Below are 22,355 nucleotides of genomic sequence, written 5' to 3'. Positions count from 1 at the left end.
TGGTCAGTATACTTAAGTCTTAGGTAATAAGACCATTGTCCGTGAAAAAATTGTACGCTTTCAGTATTTTGGCACTTGGACTCTTTTCCATGACATTTGTTAAACAGAGCGACAATGATATTTGTCCAATTTTTGATGCAGTTATTAATCCAACTAATCCAAGATCTTATTTTCTGGAATTTGTTTTCTTTTTGCGCAAATAAAGAAACTAAAGGAGATCAATCACACAATTGGTGTATGGTTTCCCGTGTCATTTTGCCAGTTTGCAGAAATTCTTCAATAGAATTAATTTTGCGACGACAAATGATTGTTCTAAGAAAACGTTTCTGAATCTTTTTAATTGTCTGTACTTCAATTCAATTCCAATACACAACAAGTCCGTACTCATTAACTGATTTGGAATTCACCTCATAGAACCTTAGCTTTACACCATTAATCGAATTCTAAAACGTTGTCTTTAGAACTGTTTTTTCTTTCTCAGATTTGCTCTGGCGTTAAATAGCAGTATCATCTGCAAAACAAATACATCGTTAGATGTCAATTTTTGGTTTTTATTATAGAGAAAAAATAAAGATTTTGGTCCTTAAATGGAGCCTAGAAGCACACCTATGACCACTGTCAACAAATCTGAGGTTTTCCCATTTTTAACAAAAAATTAGATTCTATTGCCGCAAAGTTTTTGTAAAATTTTTGGCCTTTGAATACATACTCATAGAGTTTTTCCATATTTTCGAAGAGCATATGCAAATTTTTTTTTTCGTTCTTTTTTCCGCTTTCATATCCATCAACCTATTTATTACTTAATTTCAAGACCGGTTTAGGCTGAGTCTGTGCTAATCAGCTAACAATAGAGAATGTTTCCCCAAAAACATAGGCACAAGTTTAAAATCAATTTTCTTAACATTTTACTAATAGTCATTAAAAAATTTATTGGTCGCTTATTGTTTGGTTCAAAAAAGATTCATTTTAAATTTAAGAACACCTTGCAGAAATCAAAATATCTATTCTATTAATGAAGCGCGTAGCAATCTGTCTGTTCGTAACCGGATAGGTCAATTATAGCATTTTTTAATAATTTTGTTAATTTTTTTCGTCAGTCTGGTACAAAGCAAACGAAGACAAAATATTTTTTGGTTCGTCAGTTGTATCTAAATCCTGATTCCTTGAGTACGATTTTTTGCAAGCGTTTACGAAAATTTTGTTGACAACATTAACGTCAAATGGTTATACAATTTCTTTTTAACGCATAAATTGTTATTTGAGATGAATAGTTCCTATGAATTAGAGGCATTGGATTTTCTCTTATCGTAAAACCGTTTTTTTATATTCTCATTTCTATCGCTGATCGATTTTGTTTTGCTCTGTATATTTTTTGACCTTACTCAAAGGGGTTGAGTTTGTATTTTTTTCTTAGCAAAGATGCCCGTTTTCTATTAGTACACAGCCTAGTTTAAAACGTACAATCCAAGATCTTATTTTCTGGAATTTGTTTTCTTTTTGCGCAAATAAAGAAACTAAAGGAGATCAATCAAACAATTGTTTTATGGTTTCCCGTGTCATTCTGCCAGTTTGCAGAAATTCTTCAATAGAATCAATTTTCCGACGACAAATGATTGTTCTAAGAAAGCGTTCCAGAATCTTTTTAATTGTCCGTACTTCAATTCAATTCCAATACACAAAAAGTCCGTACTCATTAACTGATTTGGAATTCACCTCATAGAACCTTAGCTTTAAACCATTAATCCAATTCTAAAACGTTGTCTTTAGAACTGTTTTTTCTTTCTCAGATTTGCTCTGGCAATTAATAGCAGTATCATATGCAAAACAAATACATCGTTAGATGTCAATTTTTGGTTTTTATTATAGAGAAAAAATAAAGATTTTGGTCCTTGAATGGAGCCTAGAAGCACACCTATGTCCACTGTTAACAAATCTGAGGATTTCCCATTTTTAACAAAAAATTGGGTTCTATTGCCGCAAAATTTCTGTAAAATTTTTGGCCTTTGAATACATACTCATAGAGTTTTTCCATATTTTCGAAGAGCATATGCAAACTTTTTTTTTCGTTCTTTTTTCCGCTTTCATATCCATCATTTTATTTATTACTTGATTTCAAGACCGGTTTAGGCTGAGTCCGTGCTAATCAGCTAACAATAGAGAATGTTTCTCCGAAAACATAGGCACAAGTTTAAAATCAATTTTCTTAACATTTTACTAATAGTCATTAAAAAATTTATTGGTCGCTTATTGTTTGGTTCCAAAAAGATTCATTTTAAGTTTTAGAACACCTTGAAGAAATCGAAATATCTATTCTATTAATGAAGCGCGTAGCAATCTGTCTGTTCGTAACCGGATAGGTCAATTTTAGCATTTTTTGATAATTTTGTTAAATTTTTTCGTCAGTCTGGTACAAAGCAAACGAAGACAAAATATTTTTTGGTTCGTCAGTTGTATCTAAATCCTGATTCCTTGAGTACGATTTTTTGCAAGCGTTTACGAAAAATTTGTTGACAACATTCACGTCAAATGGTTATAGAATTTCTTTTTAACGCATAAATTGTTATTTGAGATGAATAGTTCCTATGAATTAGAGGCATTGGATATTCTCTTATTGTAAAACCGTTTTTTTATATTCTCATTTCTATCGCCGATCGATTTTGTTTTGCTCTGTATATTTTTTGACCTTACTCAAAGGGGTTGCGTTTGTAATTTTTTCTTAGCAAAGATGCCCGTCTTGTATTAGTACACAACGTAGTTTAAAACGTACAGTGCTGTGAACATTTATTATCCTTTTATAAAATTTCTCAGCAGAGATATATTATAAGTTTTTTGGCACCTAATCAAGCACAGAAGTAGTTTTCAAGGTAGTTTCTGTATTTTTAAATTTTTACGGTTCTTAATTTGCTACTTTTTGTCGGAGCCACCATAAATTGATTCAATAGGAAGGTCTTCTTATAATGCATTGTGAACACTTAATCCACAGCTAGTTACTCCAGATGGAGCGGAAAGTTTTTCTGTTTGTATTCTATAATGTTTTTCAGAAAAATTGCAACGCCATGCACTCTTCTGTTATTTGAAAATGAGGCACTTGTATCTTGATATTCATTAATATTGTAAAGATAATCCTTAATATTGTATCCAGTTTCAGTGACGGAAGAATCTCTAGTAAGGGCTATAGTAACGTGATCCCTGTCAACTCTTTCCCACGAATCATACATGCCGTCACCAGCAAGTCGTTCATAGGCATTGTATTTAAAGCGAAGACTCCAATATTTCCTGAATAATCTCTGCAAAATAATGAATGAACAGTGAATGTCATGTTATACTTGACAGTTTTATCCCAATGTTTCCAGAACATTCATCGTAAAACACTTTGTATGACTTTTTAACAAAATTTTCATGGTCTACGATTTGATCAGCTCTTACGCGATGCAAATTCTGCCTCATCTAAGATAATTTGGTTTTTGCGGCGGATGCCTTTGAATAATATTATCAAAATAGCTACTGTACGCTGTTATAAACCTTCGTCTGAGAATATCGGGGCGCAAAATTTTTAAAAAGTTTACTGAAATATTGTTTACTGTAATGAACAACTTTTGAAGATGCATAACCCGAATTAATATAGGAATGAATTAATTCCTTGTAGTGATAATAAGTTCCATATTATCTACATAAACAGAGGAAGGCAGAAACAATTAAAATAGGAAAATTTGGGACAGACAAGACAGTATAAGAGGACTTCATTCAAACTGTTTCGAAGAAGCCAATTGGGATGTGATGAAAAATTTCACAACCAAGCAAAAAAGTCTAAATTACTACTATAGTCACCATTAGACATATAACACAGTTTTGTTGTCAGCTAAATGTACAGCAAAATTTTATAATACATAATCATGAAGTTATTTTTGGTCAATATACTTAAGTCTTAGGTAATAAGACCATTGTCCGTGAAAAAATTGTACGCTTTCAGTATTTTGGCACTTGGACTCTTTTCCATGACATTTGTTAAACAGAGCGACAATGATATTTGTCCAATTTTCGACGCAGTTATTAATCCAACTAATCCAAGATCTTATTTTCTGGAATTTGTTTTCTTTCTGTGCAAATAAAGAAACTAAAGGAGATCAATCAAACAATTGTTTTATGGTTTCCCGTGTCATTCTGCCAGTTTGCAGAAATTCTTCAATAGAATCAATTTTCCGACGACAAAAGATTTTTCTAAGAAAGCGTTCCAGAATCTTTTTAATTGTCCGTACTTCAATTCAATTCCAATACACAACAAGTCCGTACTCATTAACTGATTTGGAATTCACCTCATAGAACCTTAGCTTTAAACCATTAATCCAATTCTAAAACGTTGTCTTTAGAACTGTTTTTCTTTCTCAGATTTGCTATGGCAATTAATAGCAGTATCATCTGCAAAACAAATACATCGTTAGATGTCAATTTTTGGTTTTTATTATAGAGAAAAAAATAAAAATTTTGGTCCTTAAATGGAGCCTAGAAGCACACCTATGTCCACTGTTAACAAATCTGAGGATTTCCCATTTTTAACAAAAAATTGGGTTCTATTGCCGCAAAATTTTTGTAAAATTTTTGGCCTTTGAATACATACTCATAGAGTTTTTCCATATTTTCGAAGAGCATATGCAAATTTTTTTTTCGTTCTTTTTTCCGCTTTCATATCCATCAACTTATTTATTACTTGATTTCAAGACCGGTTTAGGCTGAGTCCGTGCTAATCAGCTAACAATAGAGAATGTTTCTCCGAAAACATAGGCACAAGTTTAAAATCAATTTTCTTAACATTTTACTAATAGTCATTAAAAAATTTATTGGTCGCTTATTGTTTGGTTCCAAAAAGATTCATTTTAATTTTAGAACACCTTGAAGAAATCGAAATATCTATTCTATTAATGAAGCGCGTAGCAATCTGTCTGTTCGTAACCGGATAGGTCAATTTTAGCATTTTTTGATAATTTTGTTAAATTTTTTGTCAGTCTGGTACAAAGCAAACGAAGACAAAATATTTTTTGGTTCGTCAGTTGTATCTAAATCCTGATTCTTTGAGTACGATTTTTTGCAAGCGTTTACGAAAAATTTGTTGACAACATTCACGTCAAATGGTTATAGAATTTCTTTTTAACGCATAAATTGTTATTTGAGATGAATAGTTCCTATGAATTAGAGGCATTGGATATTCTCTTATTGTAAAACCGTTTTTTTATATTCTCATTTCTATCGCCGATCGATTTTGTTTTGCTCTGTATATTTTTTGACCTTACTCAAAGGGGTTGCGTTTGTAATTTTTTCTTAGCAAAGATGCCCGTCTTGTATTAGTACACAACGTAGTTTAAAACGTACAGTGCTGTGAACATTTATTATCCTTTTATAAAATTTCTCAGCAGAGATATATTATAAGTTTTTTGGCACCTAATCAAGCACAGAAGTAGTTTTCAAGGTAGTTTCTGTTTTTTCAAATTTTTACGGTTCTTAATTTGCTATTTTTTGTCGGAGCCACCATAAATTGATTCAATAGGAAGGTCTTCTTATAATGCATTGTGAACACTTAATCCACAGCTAGTTACTCCAGATGGAGCGTAAAGTTTTTCTGTTTGTATTCTATAATGTTTTTCAGAAAAATTGCAACGCCATGCACTCTTCTGTTATTTGAAAATGAGGAACTTGTATCTTGATATTCATTAATATTATAAAGATAATCTTTAATATTGTATCCAGTTTCAGTGACGGAAGAATCTCTAGTAAGGGCTATAGTAACGTGATTCCTGTCAACTCTTTCCCACGAATCATACATGCCGTCACCAGCAAGTCGTTCATAGGCATTGTATTTAAAGCGAAGACTCCAAGATTTCCTGAATAATCTCTGCAAAATAATGAATGAACAGTGAATGTCATGTTATACTTGACAGTTTTAACCCAATGTTTCCAGAACATTCATCGTAAAACACTTTTTATGACTTTTTAACAAAATTTTCATGGTCTACGATTTGATCAGCTCTTACGCGATGCAAATTCTGCTTCATCTAAGATAATTTGGTTTTTGCGGCGGATGCCTTTGAATAATATTATCAAAATAGCTACTGTACGCTGTTATAAACCTTCGTCTGAGAATATCGTGGCGCAAAATTTTTAAAAAGTTTACTGAAATATTGTTTACTGTAATGAACAACTTTTGAAGATGCATAACCCGAATTAATATAGGAATGAATTAATTCCTTGTAGTGATAATAAGTTCCATATTATCTACATACACAGAAGAAGGCAGAAACAATTAAAATAGGAAAACTTGGGACAGACAAGACAGTATAAGAGGACTTCATTCAAACTGTTTCGAAGAAGCCAATTGGGATGTGATGAAAAATTTCACAACCAAGCAAAAAAGTCTAAATTACTACTATAGTCACCATTAGACATATAACACAGTTTTGTTGTCAGCTAAATGTACAGCAAAGTTTTATAATACATAATCATGAAGTTATTTTTGGTCAGTATTCTTAAGTCTTAGGTAATAAGACCATTGTCCGTGAAAAAATTGTACGCTTTCAGTATTTTGGCACTTGGACTCTTTTCCATGACATTTGTTAAACAGAGCGACAATGATATTTGTCCAATTTTCGATGCAGTTATTAATCCAACTAATCCAAGGTCTTATTTTCTGGAATTTGTTTTCTTTTTGCGCAAATAAAGAAACTAAAGGAGATCAATCACAGAATTGGTGTATGGTTTCCCGTGTCATTTTGCCAGCTTGCAGAAATTCTTCAATAGAATCAATTTTGTGACGACAAATGATTGTTCTAAGAAAGCGTTTCTGAATCTTTTTAATTGTCTGTACTTCAATTCAATTCCAATACACAACAAGTCCGTACTCAGTAGCTGATTTGGAATTCACCTCATAGAACCTTAGCTTTACACCATTAATCCAATTCTAAAACGTTGTCTTTAGAACAGTTTTTTCTTTCTCAGATTTGCTCTGGCGTTTAATAGCAGTATCATCTGCAAAACAAATACATCGTTAGATGTCAATTTTTGGTTTTTGTTAAAGAGAAAGAAAAGATTTTGGTCCTGAAATGGAGACTAGAAGCACACCTATGTCCACTGTCAACAAATTTGAGGGTTTCCCATTTTAAAAAAAAAATTGGGTTCTATTGCCGCAAAATTTTTGTAAAATTTTTGGCCTTTGAATACACACTCATAGAGTTTTTCCATATTTTGGAAGAGCATATGCAAATTTTTTTTTCGTTCTTTTTTCCGCTTTCATATCCATCAACTTATTTATAACTTGATTTTAAGACCGGTTTAGGCTGAGTCCGTGCTAATCAGCTAACAATAGAGAATGTTTCTCCAAAAACATAGGCACAAGTTTAAAATCAATTTTCTTAACATTTTACTAATAGTCATTAAAAATTTTATTGGTCGCTTATTTTTGGTTCCAAAAAGATTCAATTTAAATTTTAGAACACCTTTTAGAAATCGAAATATCTATTCTATTAATGAAGCGCGTAGCAATCTGTCTGTTCGTAACCAGATAGGTCAATTTTAGCATTTTTTGATAATTTTGTTAATTTTTTTCGTCAGTCTGGTACAAAGCAAACGAAGACAAAATATTTTTTGGTTCGTCAGTTGTATCTAAATCCTGATTCCTTGAGTACGAATTTTTGCAAGCGTTTACGAAAAATTTGTTGACAACATTCACGTCAAATGGTTATAGATTTTCTTTTTAACGCATAAATTGTTATTTGAGATGAATAGTTCCTATGAATTAGAGGCATTGGATATTCTCTTATCGTAAAACCGTTTTTTTACCTTCTCATTTCTATCGCTGATCGATTTTGTTTTGCTCTGTATATTTTTTGACCTTACTCAAAGGGGTTGCGTTTGTAATTTTTTCTTAGCAAAGATGCCCGTTTTCTATTAGTACACAACGTAGTTTAAAACGTACAGTGCTGTGAACATTTATTATCTTTTTATAAACTTTCTCAGCAGAGATATATTATAAGTTTTTTGGCACCTAATCAAGCACAGAAATAGTTTTCAAGGTAGTTTCTGTTTTTTCAAATTTTTACGGTTCTTAATTTGCTATTTTTTGTCGGAGCCACCAACAGTTGATTCAATAGGAAGGTCTTCTTATAATGCATTGTGAACACTTAATCCACAGCTAGTTACTCAAAATGGAGGGGAAAGTTTTACTGTTTGTATTCTTTAATGTTTTTCAGAAAAATTGGAACGCCATGCACTCTTCTGTTATTTGAAAATGAGGCACTTATATCTTGATATTCATTAATATTGTAAAGACCAATTCTGTTACCATCTCATAACCATATCCCTCAACTTTCAATGATACTTGTTTTTTAGGCATAAGGTTTCCGTTAAGATACTCGCTCGGTCATGATGCTTTCTTGAGACTGTACATTCAGAAAAATTTTTTCTTGCAATTGATATATTTAATTATTCTTTGTTTTTGGCTAAGAAATATTGACTTATGTTTTGAAGAACAGCATTCTCGATTCTTTATTTTTCGTTCAAGATATTGCACAGTACTCGTCAATGACTATCTTTTTCTTGTAGGTGTATTACAAGTTCCATATAGAAGTATCACTTTTTGCATACGCTTTCCTTCATTTCATGTACAGATATTTTTAAGTTGGGTGCCATTTCGAATTCATTTTAGAGGTTGAGTCTTAAAAAGCGCAAAGAAAAGGTCGATTTAAATGCAACTGTTAGCACATTCTGGGTTTCTTCTTGGTTTCTGTTTTCTAAATTTTATTGGTTTCTGTTTTGAGGACAATTTTGAGGACGTCGGGTTTCAGCTGGCGGGTTGAATTAGAATGAGAGTGAAAATATATGGTTTTCTTGCATGCAGCTTGAAAGAAACGCTGCTAAGAGACTATGAATTGCAGCCGATCAGATTGAAGTTTTTGAAACATTGTCGTCGCATTCAATGAGCCTCTGCGAATGATTAATAAAACAGATTTTTTTCTCCATTTTCATCTCTCCAATTTCTAGGGAAGACTGAAAGAACAATTTACATAAAACCCTATTGTATGTGTCACATATGTTTAATAGCATTGTAAAAGTGCTACTAAACGAATATTAGCGCGCCAAAATTTTTGGCCTTTGAATACATACTCATAGCGTTTTTCCATATTTTCGAAGAGCATATGCAAACTTTATTTTCGTTTTTTTCCAGCTTTATATCCATCAACTTATTCATAACTTGAGTTCAAGGCCAGTTTAGGCTGATATTTTGCGGACAGGGCGTTTAGCCGACAAGTAAAAAAAGGAGAAACACAGTTTTAATATACATGGTCAAAAAAATCCCATTGGATGATAAATCAGTATTTGGCAGGACTATTATCTTCGGAGGGTGGTCTGATGGACCTCCTCTGGTCGTCTCCGTGGTGGCATCAACCCTGCAGTTGATAGATTTCCGTTGCGCAACCTGATAGAAACTGTAGCGTTTTTTTGCCCTCTCAATCATTATAATTTTAAATTGACCCATCAAAAAATTAGAATGAATCTGCTTCTTCGTTTTGCATTTTTTGTGGGCTAAAAATCTCATTTTTGTTGTCATCTATACGCTCCGTCGGTCAATACAATGTCCATCAGTGGTTGAATATGTTTTAGATTGAATTGGGTATAACAGTTTTAAAAAACTTACGTAAGAGTCAGTTCAGTCTTAATTCTCGACTTGTCAACTTCACAAGAGCACTTGGGCTGTTTTCTCATTTGCAAACCGTAATTGTAATATGTTTTGTTTTAAAATACGACATGCCGAACCTCTACTCTGCCAGAATTTACAAATCCAAATTTCCCCTAGACAGAGCCAGAGGTTGACTTCAACGAAGTTTCGCTTTTTGAAAATATTCATTTTGAGTGACTCTTTTCCTTACAATTTTGTAAGTTCTGGACATTGATGAGTAGTCAAATAGAGACTATTGTTTTCTTTTCATGGAGTTATTTCAATGGTTTTTAGGTGATGCTAGTCAAATTAGCAAAACAGTACACTTTTGGTCGCGTAAAGGAATGCAATAACAATGAGGCTTGATAATGCGCGTTTGCAAATAATATTTCAACTCTGCTTAACATGATTTTTGGCTTATTTGTTTGCCAAAAGAACCAAATAGAGAATTGTTTCATTTTACCAAACTATTAAAAGTAATTCGCACTTTTTGAAAGTGCAGACCTATTGACTCTAAAACAATGAGACTCGTAAGCAGCAGATGCAGGATTCGCGACGTATTTCTGGCTTGTAAGGAAGGGGTTTGAATGCCCCGTGTATTACTATCGGGTATTGTGGCCACCAGAAGTCAGGGCCGCCTCTAATACTTTATTATAGGGTAAAGATTAACCTGGTATTGTTTGCATTCAGATTGGGTTTTGCCGACTATATGTATTAAGATTAGGAGACAATATACATAATAGGATAGTGTATAGTCATCTCTATCAAATAAGATTAAGTTGAGCCTATTAAGATTATTATGATATAGGTGTACAATTGATGAAATCAATTGCGGCGCTAAAACTCTTAATTTCATTTTAATTTTAATTTAGTTCAATTTTAGTTATTTTACTCTTAATTTGTTCATTCTAATTTTTGAAGACAAAATCTTCTTGTTCATACTTTTAAATTTGTTTACTCTAGAGTTGTGATTGAATGTCTGTTCATGCTGTCTGTTAATTTTACTTAACGGCAAATTTCTTTTTACAGTTGTGAAGTTGTGTGATCAAATTGCTGATCAAATTTGTCTAAATCTTCTTTTGTCACTCTTGTTAATCTAAGTTCAATTTTCAGTTGATTCTCTTTATTTCAAATTTCGCTCCACGGATCGCTCAATTCAAAACAACTAATCTAAGTACAATTTCGCTAAGCGAAATAATAGATAAAAGCAAACGCTGCATTCGCAAGGCGAATACCATCGAAAATTGAGAACCAAAAGGGATAGCTGGCTGAATTTAAATTTAGTAGTGGAATTGCACCGCGAAAGCACTCGAAATTCATATCAATCTAAATTGGCAAATCGCGTAGCAAAATACTTTCTACTACAGAAAACGACATGGCGCAGTCAGCCCGCGAATCTCGCAAGACCCCACTTTCAATCGAACCGCTTTGGGATCGGGCTACGTCAGACCCTTCAAAACGATGGGAAAAGTGGCTAATCCGGGTGAAGCTAGCAATTCTCGCAAAGAAGAATAATATTTACAATTTCTCGACCCTCAAACTTTGGGAAATGAGGGAAATAGCCTTCATTCGACCCAGGAACATCACTTTTGATCGCTATGTCTTCTTCTTGAGAAAACCAAAAGAAGGGCGAAACGGAAGAACAATACTACAGCATTCTTAAAGATTTAACAGAAGACTGTGATTTCGAAAATCGACAGGAAGTGATAATTAGAGACATTTTCATCACCAATATGCTTGACGATGATATACAACGAGAACTTCTTCGAGATACAGTAAACCCAAAAAGAGCTCTCAGTATCGCAGTCAATATAGAGATGGGTAATCAAAACCAGCAACCGATATCTTCAAAACCACAACAACATTAACAGCAACGCAATCATTACAATACAATCATTCACTAGATTTCGCGGCGCGAATGTACGAACAAATCAGTCAAGCAGAAATACATTCAATCGAGCAGCAGTTGGTCTATGTAGAGGCTGTGGCCAAAATTGGGCTCCAACACATTGCCAGGTTTGCACTGTTCTGGTGAGAACTGTAATCATTGTGGCCTGCTGTAAAAATGTAATCATTTTGCAAAGGTATGTCGAAAAAATTGAATAATTCAAAAAATCTCTCGACCAGATACTCGCATTAATAATGTAGAAAATTCTGAAACTACGAAACAACAAGAAAGTCAAAATGTAAAAATCATAAACTACAATGAACAGTATATTTCTGAATACGACTCATCTGACGATAAATATGTAGCTATGGTGGAAAATTTTATTACATCCCCAATCGCTTTAAAAAATATAGCAATAACGATTGGTAATACGGACTGTCATTTGCTTCTCGATTCCGGTTGTGGATGCACTATTACAATTAGGTCACGTGCCAAACAGATAATGTTTAACTGTATACAAGCACAATGGTCAGAGAAAAAAGCTCTAGAATTTAAAACTTTCTCTAACGATATAGTCCAAAGATTATTAACCTTGGAAACAACAGTTAGCTGCAATAATTGGAAAATTCCTAAAGCAAAAATAACGGTAGTTGCAGACGATTTTCGACTTTTTCTCGGACGTGATTTATTCGATCAATTGGGAATAACTATTTCACAGAAGCCTTGCCCAAAAACCGAAGTAAAAATAGTTGAAACACCTGGCGCAATAAAACAATAACTGGCTAAAGAATTTCCGGCATTAGTTTCGGAAATTGGTAAATCAAAAATCATACTGTCAATTCAAAATTTCATAGAAAATATCGTGTCAACCGTCAGAATGGGAGAAAAGTACCAACTCACTTTCAACCGAAATTAAAAATCGAACTGGAAAAATTGCTAAACGAGGGACATATTGAAAAATTATCAAATTGTTCCGCACATTTTTTCATTGCCCCAATTGTTATCACAGTCAAAATTGACCAATAAATCAAAATAACTTGAGATTCAAAGATATTGAATAAGGCAATTCTTAAAAATAAAAATCAAATGCCAAACATCGATTCGCTAATACAAATTGTCTCACAAACACTGTCAAACGAGCCGCAAAAGACGGCCTATTTTACAATATTAGAATTGCAGTACGCTTACAGTCAACTAAATATTCTACTGATACGGCCCACCATTGTAACTTTTATAATGTCAGCGGCAATATGACCGGCACTTACCGCTTTTAAACAAGTTTTTGTGGATTAACGGATATGCCGGCGGAATTTCAGTAAGCTATCAATTGTACCCTAGCCGGTCTAAACAATATATTTTGTTTCCTGGACGATATTTTAATAGTTAGTAGAGGTAGTATCGACAATCATCTTGACCTTGTGCGAAATTGTTTAATTAAACGGGATTAGAAAAGTCTTCGCATTAATCTGGCAAAATGCCATTTCGCTAAATGTCAAATTGAATGGCTGGGACATCATTATACTCAATTTGGCATAACACCATTATCGAATTCAGAAGTTATCTTCACCTTCTAATCTCAAGAAGTTGTGATCTTTTAGGGGATCTGTGCATCATTTAGGCAATTTCATACTAAATTTATCTCAAATGTTTCAACCACTCAGATCTCTACTAACAAAAAACACTCAATTTGTTAGGACAGATGAGCATAAATAACACTTCAAAAAAATTCAACCGAAATTTGCGGAGGCAACAAAAAAAACATTTCAATCCAGATCTTGAAACACGGATAAAATTTGACGAAACTCGAAAAGATTTGGGCTGTGCATTAGAGCAACGAACTCCAGACGGTTGGCATATTTTAGCTTTCGCTTCACGTTTGCTTTAATTCAGTTGAAGATCAAAATAGTATTAGCAAGCTTGAATAGTTGGGCGTCGTTTTGTTCATAGAACATTTCAAATACTACCTTTACGGTAAACCTTCCATTGTTATAACGGATTGCAGAGCATTATTGTCTATAATGAGAGAGAACACAGCTAATAATTTTTATAATAGTCGTCTTACACGTTGGATTAATCAACTTTTATCTTTTGATTTTTCGATAGATCATCTTCGTGGTTCGAAAATGTGTTTAGTAGATTATATTTTGCGCGAACGCCAGCAAAAAGCTGTTAATATCTCTACTTATGATGAGCAATTTGAATTTGCCAAATTAGACGCTATTAAATGCAGTGCGGAACGCTTTCTATTGAATGCAGAAAGTTATACTGACTTTGCGGTAAGAAATCCATCTATAAAACTGGCCTCAAATAATTCACATTCCATTGTCAAATTACGCAGCAAATTTGCACCGCGAAATCGAGAAAATTCTGAAACTACGAATAATGGCAATACAATTAGCGAATTAACACCAAATAACTCGCAATCCACCGACAAAATCGAGAACACAAACATTCCTCACTCGTTTTCTTGCCTCAAATTGCCCTACCAATCAATCGCACCAACGTTCCAAAGATATTAGACGAATTGTTGATGGTATTCAAAAAGATTTAATCATGTTTCAATCCGATGAGGAAACCCTTCTGCAAATAAAACAATCTAGCCCAACCAAAGTTCGCATTGCCGATGAAGCTGGCCCATCTACCGTCCCACCAGTGCCAGTCACACCTTCGACTACGGGTATTGAAACAACAACAGTGACATCACCATCAAGTGACGATCTATATACAGACGCTTTCAATTTTGCCCTGTCGAATAATTTCTCCCGCAGGCTTATGGCCAGCTTGACTTCCAAAGACGCAAATCTCAAAGATGTACGAAATTGCGTGATGACAGATAACGAGGACCGTTGCCGCCAGATCAGCCCCTATATACACAGCTTTTGGAAAGATCTTCGCGTGAAGAATTGCTGTGTATGCATTGATGATCGGATCACCGTCCCCAAATATATTTATACGTAGAACCAATTCACGCCACACATCCTGGGAGTTTGGGGATGACAGACATGGCGGTGCACGCATGGTGGCCGTTCACGCATCGGGACATCCTTTCAAAACTGCCAAATGTAACCCTTGCGTCAAAATTGGCAAAAATTTAAAGTCTATTATGCCTTCCAGCAAATGGGCACCACTAAAAATGTGTAGAGTGCCATATGAGGAGATTCAAATTGACTTCGGCGGACCAATTTATAATGAAACGAATCAAGAATTCTATTTTCTCGCATGCATAGATCGTTTCTCTAAAATTCCAAAAGCAGAGGTTTTTGACAGGGCAAATGCAGAAAATATAATGAAATTTATTCAAGAATATGTATTAATACATGGAAGTCCTCGTACGATTAGTTTAGATGAAGCACAATGCCAAATTTTGTCAGCAAATTAAAGTTTTTTGTAATCAAAATAATATTGAGCTAAATGAAGCTCCAATACACGAACACAGAGCAATTGGTCTAGTTGAGAGGCTAATTAAAAAATCAAGAATCAATTAGCTTGTATTGAAACGCCAGCGTAAAATCCTTTTAACTTAAAAGCGTCAATAAACTCAATTATTTACCAACTCCGTGTATGTCGCCAAAAGTCAATTAACATTTCACCTTTTGATGCGTAGTTTGGCAGAAAAGCAAACACACCTTTAAGCAATATCTCAACTGACCCTGATCCTAATACTCTAACAAATAAACCAATTTTTAATAAATATTTAGACATTGAGACAGTACGCTGGGATGAGCTCATACCGGACAAACAGTGTGATAACGAGGCACGAAGCAATACTGAACTCGAAAAAAAAGATATCACCTCAGTAAGGATGCGGAAAGGCGATGTAATGAGGATCAAAACAAAAAAACCAGAATGTTCCCTCATCCAGATGTTGGCCGACCGGTACCCAGGACAGAGGCTTCTCTGACATTAAAGTTAGCGAAAAAAAAAGCCGGAGTCCAAATGATCTAAAAAAAGTCTGGACGGATTATACGAGGTCTTGGCACCGGGCTCGTCAGTCAAAAAATCGAATGAACACACTCTAATCATATAAGAGCCAGGCAGAAAGGAAGTAACGATTAGACACTCAGACCTAGCCAAATTTGGCACAAAATCAGAAAGACAGACGGACTTAAAATGCTATGCCGATCGAAGACCATAAGTACCTACGGTCAAAATAACTGAAGATCTCATCAATCAGCATGCGAAGGATGCGAGAAGAAAAATAGAAGGAGACAAGAAATTCAAACTCAAAATAATTGTTGATGACGAGTTGCGTTTCGTCCTTTCACTCTAATGTGTCGAGAGCAGTACGAGTGCGAATGCCAACAATACCTAAAAAGACCATAGTTCCCGCACCGCCACAGCCACCTACCGAAACCGTCACCAAAGGTCCTTCCACAGACGTTAATTGTGATGTCAGAGCGGCCAACTCAACCAAAACGGAAGGCAGCTACAAACGCCACCGCAGCTCTAAATACTACGCATAAACGAAAACGTTCGTCACCATCAAAAACAGAATCGGACGAATCAATGGCGTCAACTCAAACTTGTCCACCGAATTTATCGTCAAATTCAGCACAATCAAGACCAAAAAGACGACATATGATAAAAATACAACAGATTCAAAATAAATCTATTGTTTCAACCATCATGATCACGGCCGCCCGCAATCAAGATGACGAAGAAACAAACTTTTCAGTAGACCCCCTTTTCACCAATACAGACGTACCGAACACAGCATTGCGTCTCCCCGAACTATGAATGACCTGGAAATACTATGACAGTCCGCGAGGCGGAATGCGCTTATGAAGCTGATTCAGATTAAACATAAAACTGCTCACAAACATTATCCTATTATTTATAGTAACCAGTACATATTTTTATTAGTCTTTTATCAATATACATAATAGGATGGTTTATAGTAAACTGTACCTAATAAAAATAAGTTATGCCTATAAAAATTAATGTGATATAGGTGTACAATTGATGAAATCAATTGCGGCGCTAAATCCATTAATTTCATTTTAATTTAGTTCAAATTTAGTTTTTTCATTCTCAATTTGTTCATTCTAAATTTTGAAGACAATATCTTCTTGTCCATACTTTTAAATTTGTTTACTTGAGAGTTGTGATTGAATCTCTGTTCATGCTGTCTGTTATTTTTTGTGGCAATTTTTTTCTACAGTTGTGAAGTTGTGTGATGAAATTGCTGATCAAATTTATGTAAATCTTCTTTTGTCACTGTTGTTAATCTAAATTCAATTTTCAGTTGAGTCTCTTTATTTCGAATTTCGCTCTGCGGATCATTCAATTCAAAAAAATCTAACCTAAGCACAATTTCGCTGAGCGAAATAATAGATAAAAAGCAAACGCTGCATTCGCAAGGTCGTCGAAAAGTAATATCCAAAAAATATAGCTTGCTAAATTCAAATTTAGTAGTGGAATCGCACCTCGAAAGCACTCGAAATTCATATCAATCTTAATTAGCAAATCGCCATAGCAAAATACTCTCTACTACAGAAAACGATTTCTGTACGACAATTAGGTGGAGTCTATTAAGATTGGGTTGAGCAGGTTTGAATGGCAAAGCAGAAGAAATGAGTTTTTTGCGAGCAACTTTTTCACGTAACTTTGGATGTCGTTATTGTGGTGTAAGCTATCGTGTAGTCTTTTGAATGTCTTTTAGAACAGCTTGCGAGCAAACTTATCTCACTAATATGAAAAAGTTTCTGGTGCAGGTGGTAATAATTGCTATAAACAAATGGTGAGAAATAAATTACATATAAAAACTAACAGTCATTTTTTATGATAGGAGAAAATAGAAGCATGAATAGATCAGAGAGTTCTTAGCTTCCCTCTGTGAAAGTTTGGCTGGCAATATATTTTGCCCCTCCCTTTGATTTTGTAGGTCTTATCACAGAGTCTAGATTTTTATGAGAGATTATATCCTGACGACAACATTTTATCATGGTTGTTTTTCGGGACTTTTTCAGGACTATTAAATGAAAAGTTCATACTTGTACCTTAATTTCGGCTTTTTTCACTTCACCCTTGATTACCCATAACGAATCATAAATATACTCCGTTTTAAAGTCCTCCATTTTCAATCTAAGTTGATAACCCTCCTCAAGAGAGATGATCCACGCAATCCGTGCTTCGTTGAAGTAGTGGTTTGGATAGTTTGGAGACTGAATAAACTGTTTTTCGTCTGTAGCCGTCATGTATTTAAACTGAACTCCCAATGAACAGTTAAAACCATAGCGACTTTCGTCATAACCGCCTACGCACTCTTCAATTTCGTCACAGGTTTGAGCGCATATTTTTTTGGTTTTATGTCGTATATGATAGCACTCAATGAATGGACTGACACACAAAGTGGAATCTTGCCTCATTTGAGATCGTTCCTTGAGAAGTTTTCTGCAGATAGGGTTTGTTATATTCTCGTCACTACCATCGCTGCAGTGTTTGACATCGTCACATACCCACTCTTCAGGGATACAGTTGCCTTGGCCTTCACACTTGAAGTAGTCTAACACAAATCAAATGGAAACCGTTTAATCACCTCTTCTGCCTCTTACCAGGTTCACATATGCATAACTTCACATGTCAGATGGGAAAGGGGTAATGAAGGTCTAATTTGGGGCGCATTATTTTTTTTATCATTCACCCCAAATTTACCCCCAAAAAGATAAAAGAGTGGTAGGTATGCCAAAAAAGATTTGAACGGAATGAGCAAAGTCTTACTTTTTTTTCAAATTTACGCCTCGATTACTAAACCGTATTACGGAAACAACACATCATCAATTGGAAGGAGCTTGAACAGAAATTCGAAAAATCAGAAATTCGAATTCATTGATATAATCGGTTTTTAACAAAGGAAGACGTCGAAGCGGCCTCTATGTTTTTCTTGTCAATTTTGTTTTCTTGTCAATTTTAGCCGCACAAAACTGATTGAGAGATGAACAAATTCACTATCAACATTTATCCACCACGCTTCATTTTTAATACAAATTTAAGAAAAGAGACAAGTTTTATTCAAATAGTTTTTGTCCACGAGCTACTAAAAATTTCAGTACGCCTGAAAAATTTTTTTGAAACCCGAGTCTAGACTTAGAATTTATGAAAAGACCTAATCAATCCAGGTGTGGCGGTGGTGTACATATTTAATTGATATGTTCATCATAGAGAAATTTGAGTGGCATCATTAAAAAGCTCATCCAGCGTAGAGTTCGGAATTGAAAATATTTGTTGAAATTCTTGTTTTTTGAAGAGTTATTGAGGTTTAAAGTTATGTGTGAACATTTGATGTTTGGCATGATTTTGTTCACTTTTTTGTTCAATTTAGGAATTTTTCAATAAAAAATAAAAACTCAAATTAAACTTTTATGCTGCCAATGAAACAATCTTGTGTTCCTAACAGAAAAAAGGCCATAAAAAGGGTAGTTTTTGTCTCATAGGGAAGTTCAATATCAAAAACAAAAATCAATTTCTATTTGTGAGCTGACATTTTAAAACTCATTTCACATTTTTTTTCTTTCAATTCACTTAGAGACCAGTCAATCTACGAATCCGGGTTTTGTTCATGAAGGATCCTCATTTAAAAACGAAACTCGGTAAAATGATTCCCAATGAACAAATAATTGGTTTTAAAGCAATCGCCTATTTTTTTATGGTTCCGACTCTGAGTTTTCGTAATTTTTATTGAAATTCTGATATTGTTTTCGAGATTTAAAAAATTGTGGTCCTATGACATAGACTCGTTGACTTAAAGTGAAACGGTTTTCCTAAAGAACAGTAAGTAAACATATGTAGTAGGTTGAGTGGACAGCTAATGGCTGTTAAGACTTTAAAGCCAGTTTTCGAAAAATTTTTGTTAGAACATTACTGATCTTAAACTTGTTTCTGTGAATTATAAATTAGTCTCGCTAATGACAGGACCAGCATTCTTTTCTACTGCAACCAAAATTATTCTGGTTAGCGGTTTTATTCGAACTATTGACCTTACTACTTGGAAACCACCAACAAATTTTCATATTTTTTTTGAAAAATTTTTTGCTTATTTTTTTTTCATAATTTCGGATCTCATAATTGTTAAAATCTTATCAAATTATCCTATTATTGCCTTTTTATTATTGATATAGAGAAAATTTTCTTTAGCTCACAGATAAAAATGCAGAGAAGAAAGTATGGTTTTTTGACTTCGAAACTGTCTTCTCGCATTATTCTACTGTTTTTCTGGTTTTTGCTTGCACTTGTTGTTTTTCATAGACGTACGACTTATTGTGATGACTTACTGATGATTTAGATATGAAACAAGTTGTTGCCTTCTCATCCAAGCATAGCATATTATAACTTATTATTTGTTGATTTACGATGAAAGCTATTGACTTTAATGGCTTTGATGCTCCGGGGTTTCTCAAAAATTTCGTGGTTTTATTAGATTTTTTCAGATTTGTTGGTTTTTGGAAGTCATGTTGTTAAAAAAAGAATATTTCTTGATGGATTCGACACTTTTTTCTCATTTTTTTAAACTTGCTGCTTTTCCCTGTTTTGTGTTCTTTATGTATCGGTAAAAAAACTGAGGGGTCTCAAAAGTCCTTAATTGAATGTTGAACGAATGAAAATTTTCAATGCACTAGGTTTGGAGCAAACAGCTTTAAAGTTTATGATATCATTTGTTTTCAAACGTTAAGCTTTTTAGATTTTATTGTTATGTTTGTCACTTTTTATCTTACTCTCATCATTGAGAAGCCGAATTCATTTTCCTGGCGTTCAATTTTTTAAACGGCTGTTAAAATTAAGTTATAACTGGTGTTTTGTTTGTGCAAAAAAATGCGTTTTCATAAAAATTTTGTTAATGGTGAATATTTGTGTTCCTTTTTCTTTTCTTTAAGCACATTCGCGTAATAACAGATCCCAATGATTTTAAATTGAGACCCAAGTGAACTTAATTACTCTTTCAGCATAGTTTTTCTGAAATATTTTAATTAACATTTGAAATAAGAAACAACATATTCAGATAACAGCGGATGTTTTAAATGGCTTCAATAATTTATGTTTTCGCAAATTGTTTGTATTATTTTTTTCAATTTTTCTTCAACTTTAGTCCGTTTCCGTGGCTTACTCTAACCAAAGAAAAATTCTATTGGTTTTTTAATTACTTTTTAGTTAATATATCAAGATTTTTTTGTTAAAATCTAACGGTTTTTAGGACGTTTTTAAATATTGGAATTAAAAAATATTGGTTGATTTTTGAAGGTCGCCTCGTTATACCTTCTTTTTGGCAACTTGTTACCTAGTGTCGTTAATACAAAATCCCATCTGCTTTATAGTAACAAAAAAGTAAATTTGTGTAGTTAGGCTTTCTTCTGATTGTATTTTGGCATTGCTGCAAGATGCTTTTAGGTTTAGATGTTGAATTTTTGCCGCCAAAATATGTTTGTTTTTTTGCCTAATTTGTCGTTTATTTTTCTCCCGTAGTCTTCTTAATGGTATGAGATCTCGTAAGCGCTGCAATGAGGCATGTCATTATGCAATTCATATAGTAGTTGATTCTTCTTTCAAAGATCTATTTTTGATTATCTCTTTATTTGGTTGACAGTTATGTCAAAAATGTAGACGGGCGCGGGTCGAAACATCATGCGCAAACGCACATTAACGAGCCTCTTTGTTGGTTTTCAACCAATCATAATTTTCTAAACCAAACAAAACCAGCTTTTATATAAATATATATATATATATATATATATATATATATATATATATATATATATATATATATATATCAAAAACGATACCGATGGACGATACCAAAAACTACGAATGGATTTGTAAAAATTTTATAAAATTTTATTTTCGAAGTTTTAGGTTTTTGTACACACTAAATAACCCTTAACTGCGTTAGGGTAAAATTACCTTAACTTTATTTTGTGTGTAGTTTGAAAACAAACATCAAGTGTGTGGATTAGGATGCAAGTTGTTACAATCGTTTTTGCAATAATTTTTGGAATGCTGCTCGCAAGTCAACTTTTTTCTAGAACCAGTGCTTCATCTAAGATTTCAATAGAGAATTTGATTCTTTACTGGCTAAACATTTTGTACAGCAGGTTAATATTACGAAGTACTCAAGTTATTGAAGTACCAATTAAATCTTATAAACTTTCTTAGTTTGTTAGATTAATTTCAATAGAAAGTACCTAATGAAACATTTCAAAAAAATGAATTGCCACTTTATTAGTTTTAAATTTAATCCAAAGCAGAAAAAATAACTCTGTTTGCATTTAGAGAAAAAAGTAGTAAAAGAAGTTATCGAAAGAGATCAGATTTTTCAGAAAAAGGAGACTGAATTTTATAGCACACCAAAAACGTTCAAGATACTAGCTGTACACTTTTTCTGAAGATGTACCTTTTTCTCGAGTGTTTGGAATCCAATTTGTCAAAAGTTTGCTTGAGTGCTTCAAAACGTGTACATGAGACATAAATTAAAGAAAAGTGAATTTTCTACAAACAAGTCATTTATAGGCCCAGTCGAAGACAAAATCAAAAGCAACATAAAACTCTATTTTTAATAAATAGAGTAATTACCATAGTATTCGCCGTTTTGTTAAATTCTCGTCCAGAGTAGAATATGGAATAAAAAAGATTTTTTTTGTATTTTCGTTTTTTTAAAGGGAGTTATCGAGGTTTAAATTTCTGAGAAAAGTAGAGTGAATTCCCTTGTTTCTATTCACATTTTCCGAAATTTTACCTGAATTTTGGTTAATTTTGCTAAAGTTTTTGAGAATAGTGTTG

At 33.6% G+C, this 22,355-nt stretch overlaps 3 protein-coding genes across 3 annotated transcripts in view; 1 reads left to right on the top strand and 2 right to left on the bottom strand.

Annotated features, from left to right (window-relative positions):
• Positions 1–22,355, top strand: part of LOC142336375 (translationally-controlled tumor protein homolog) — a 318,382-nt gene that overhangs the window by 242,742 nt on the left and 53,285 nt on the right. The window lies entirely within an intron of this gene.
• Positions 1–22,355, bottom strand: part of LOC142336371 (elongation factor 1-beta-like) — a 128,178-nt gene that overhangs the window by 99,512 nt on the left and 6,311 nt on the right. The window lies entirely within an intron of this gene.
• LOC142336710 (uncharacterized) overlaps positions 1–22,355 on the bottom strand; it is a 29,111-nt gene that overhangs the window by 5,455 nt on the left and 1,301 nt on the right. The window contains exons 2-3 of the mRNA XM_075385622.1: positions 17,952–18,093; positions 14,190–14,306 (exon numbers count right to left, since the gene is read on the bottom strand). Coding sequence (XP_075241737.1) covers positions 14,190–14,306; positions 17,952–18,093 — 259 coding nt within the window. The remainder of the gene's footprint in view (positions 1–14,189; positions 14,307–17,951; positions 18,094–22,355) is intronic.

The sequence above is a fragment of the Convolutriloba macropyga genome, chromosome 3 (assembly GCF_964194025.1).
Source record: "Convolutriloba macropyga chromosome 3, txConMacr16.3, whole genome shotgun sequence".
NCBI lineage: Eukaryota > Metazoa > Xenacoelomorpha > Acoela > Convolutidae > Convolutriloba > Convolutriloba macropyga.
Note: the sequence above shows the minus strand (reverse complement) of the source record. Positions and strands in the feature narration are given on the sequence as shown.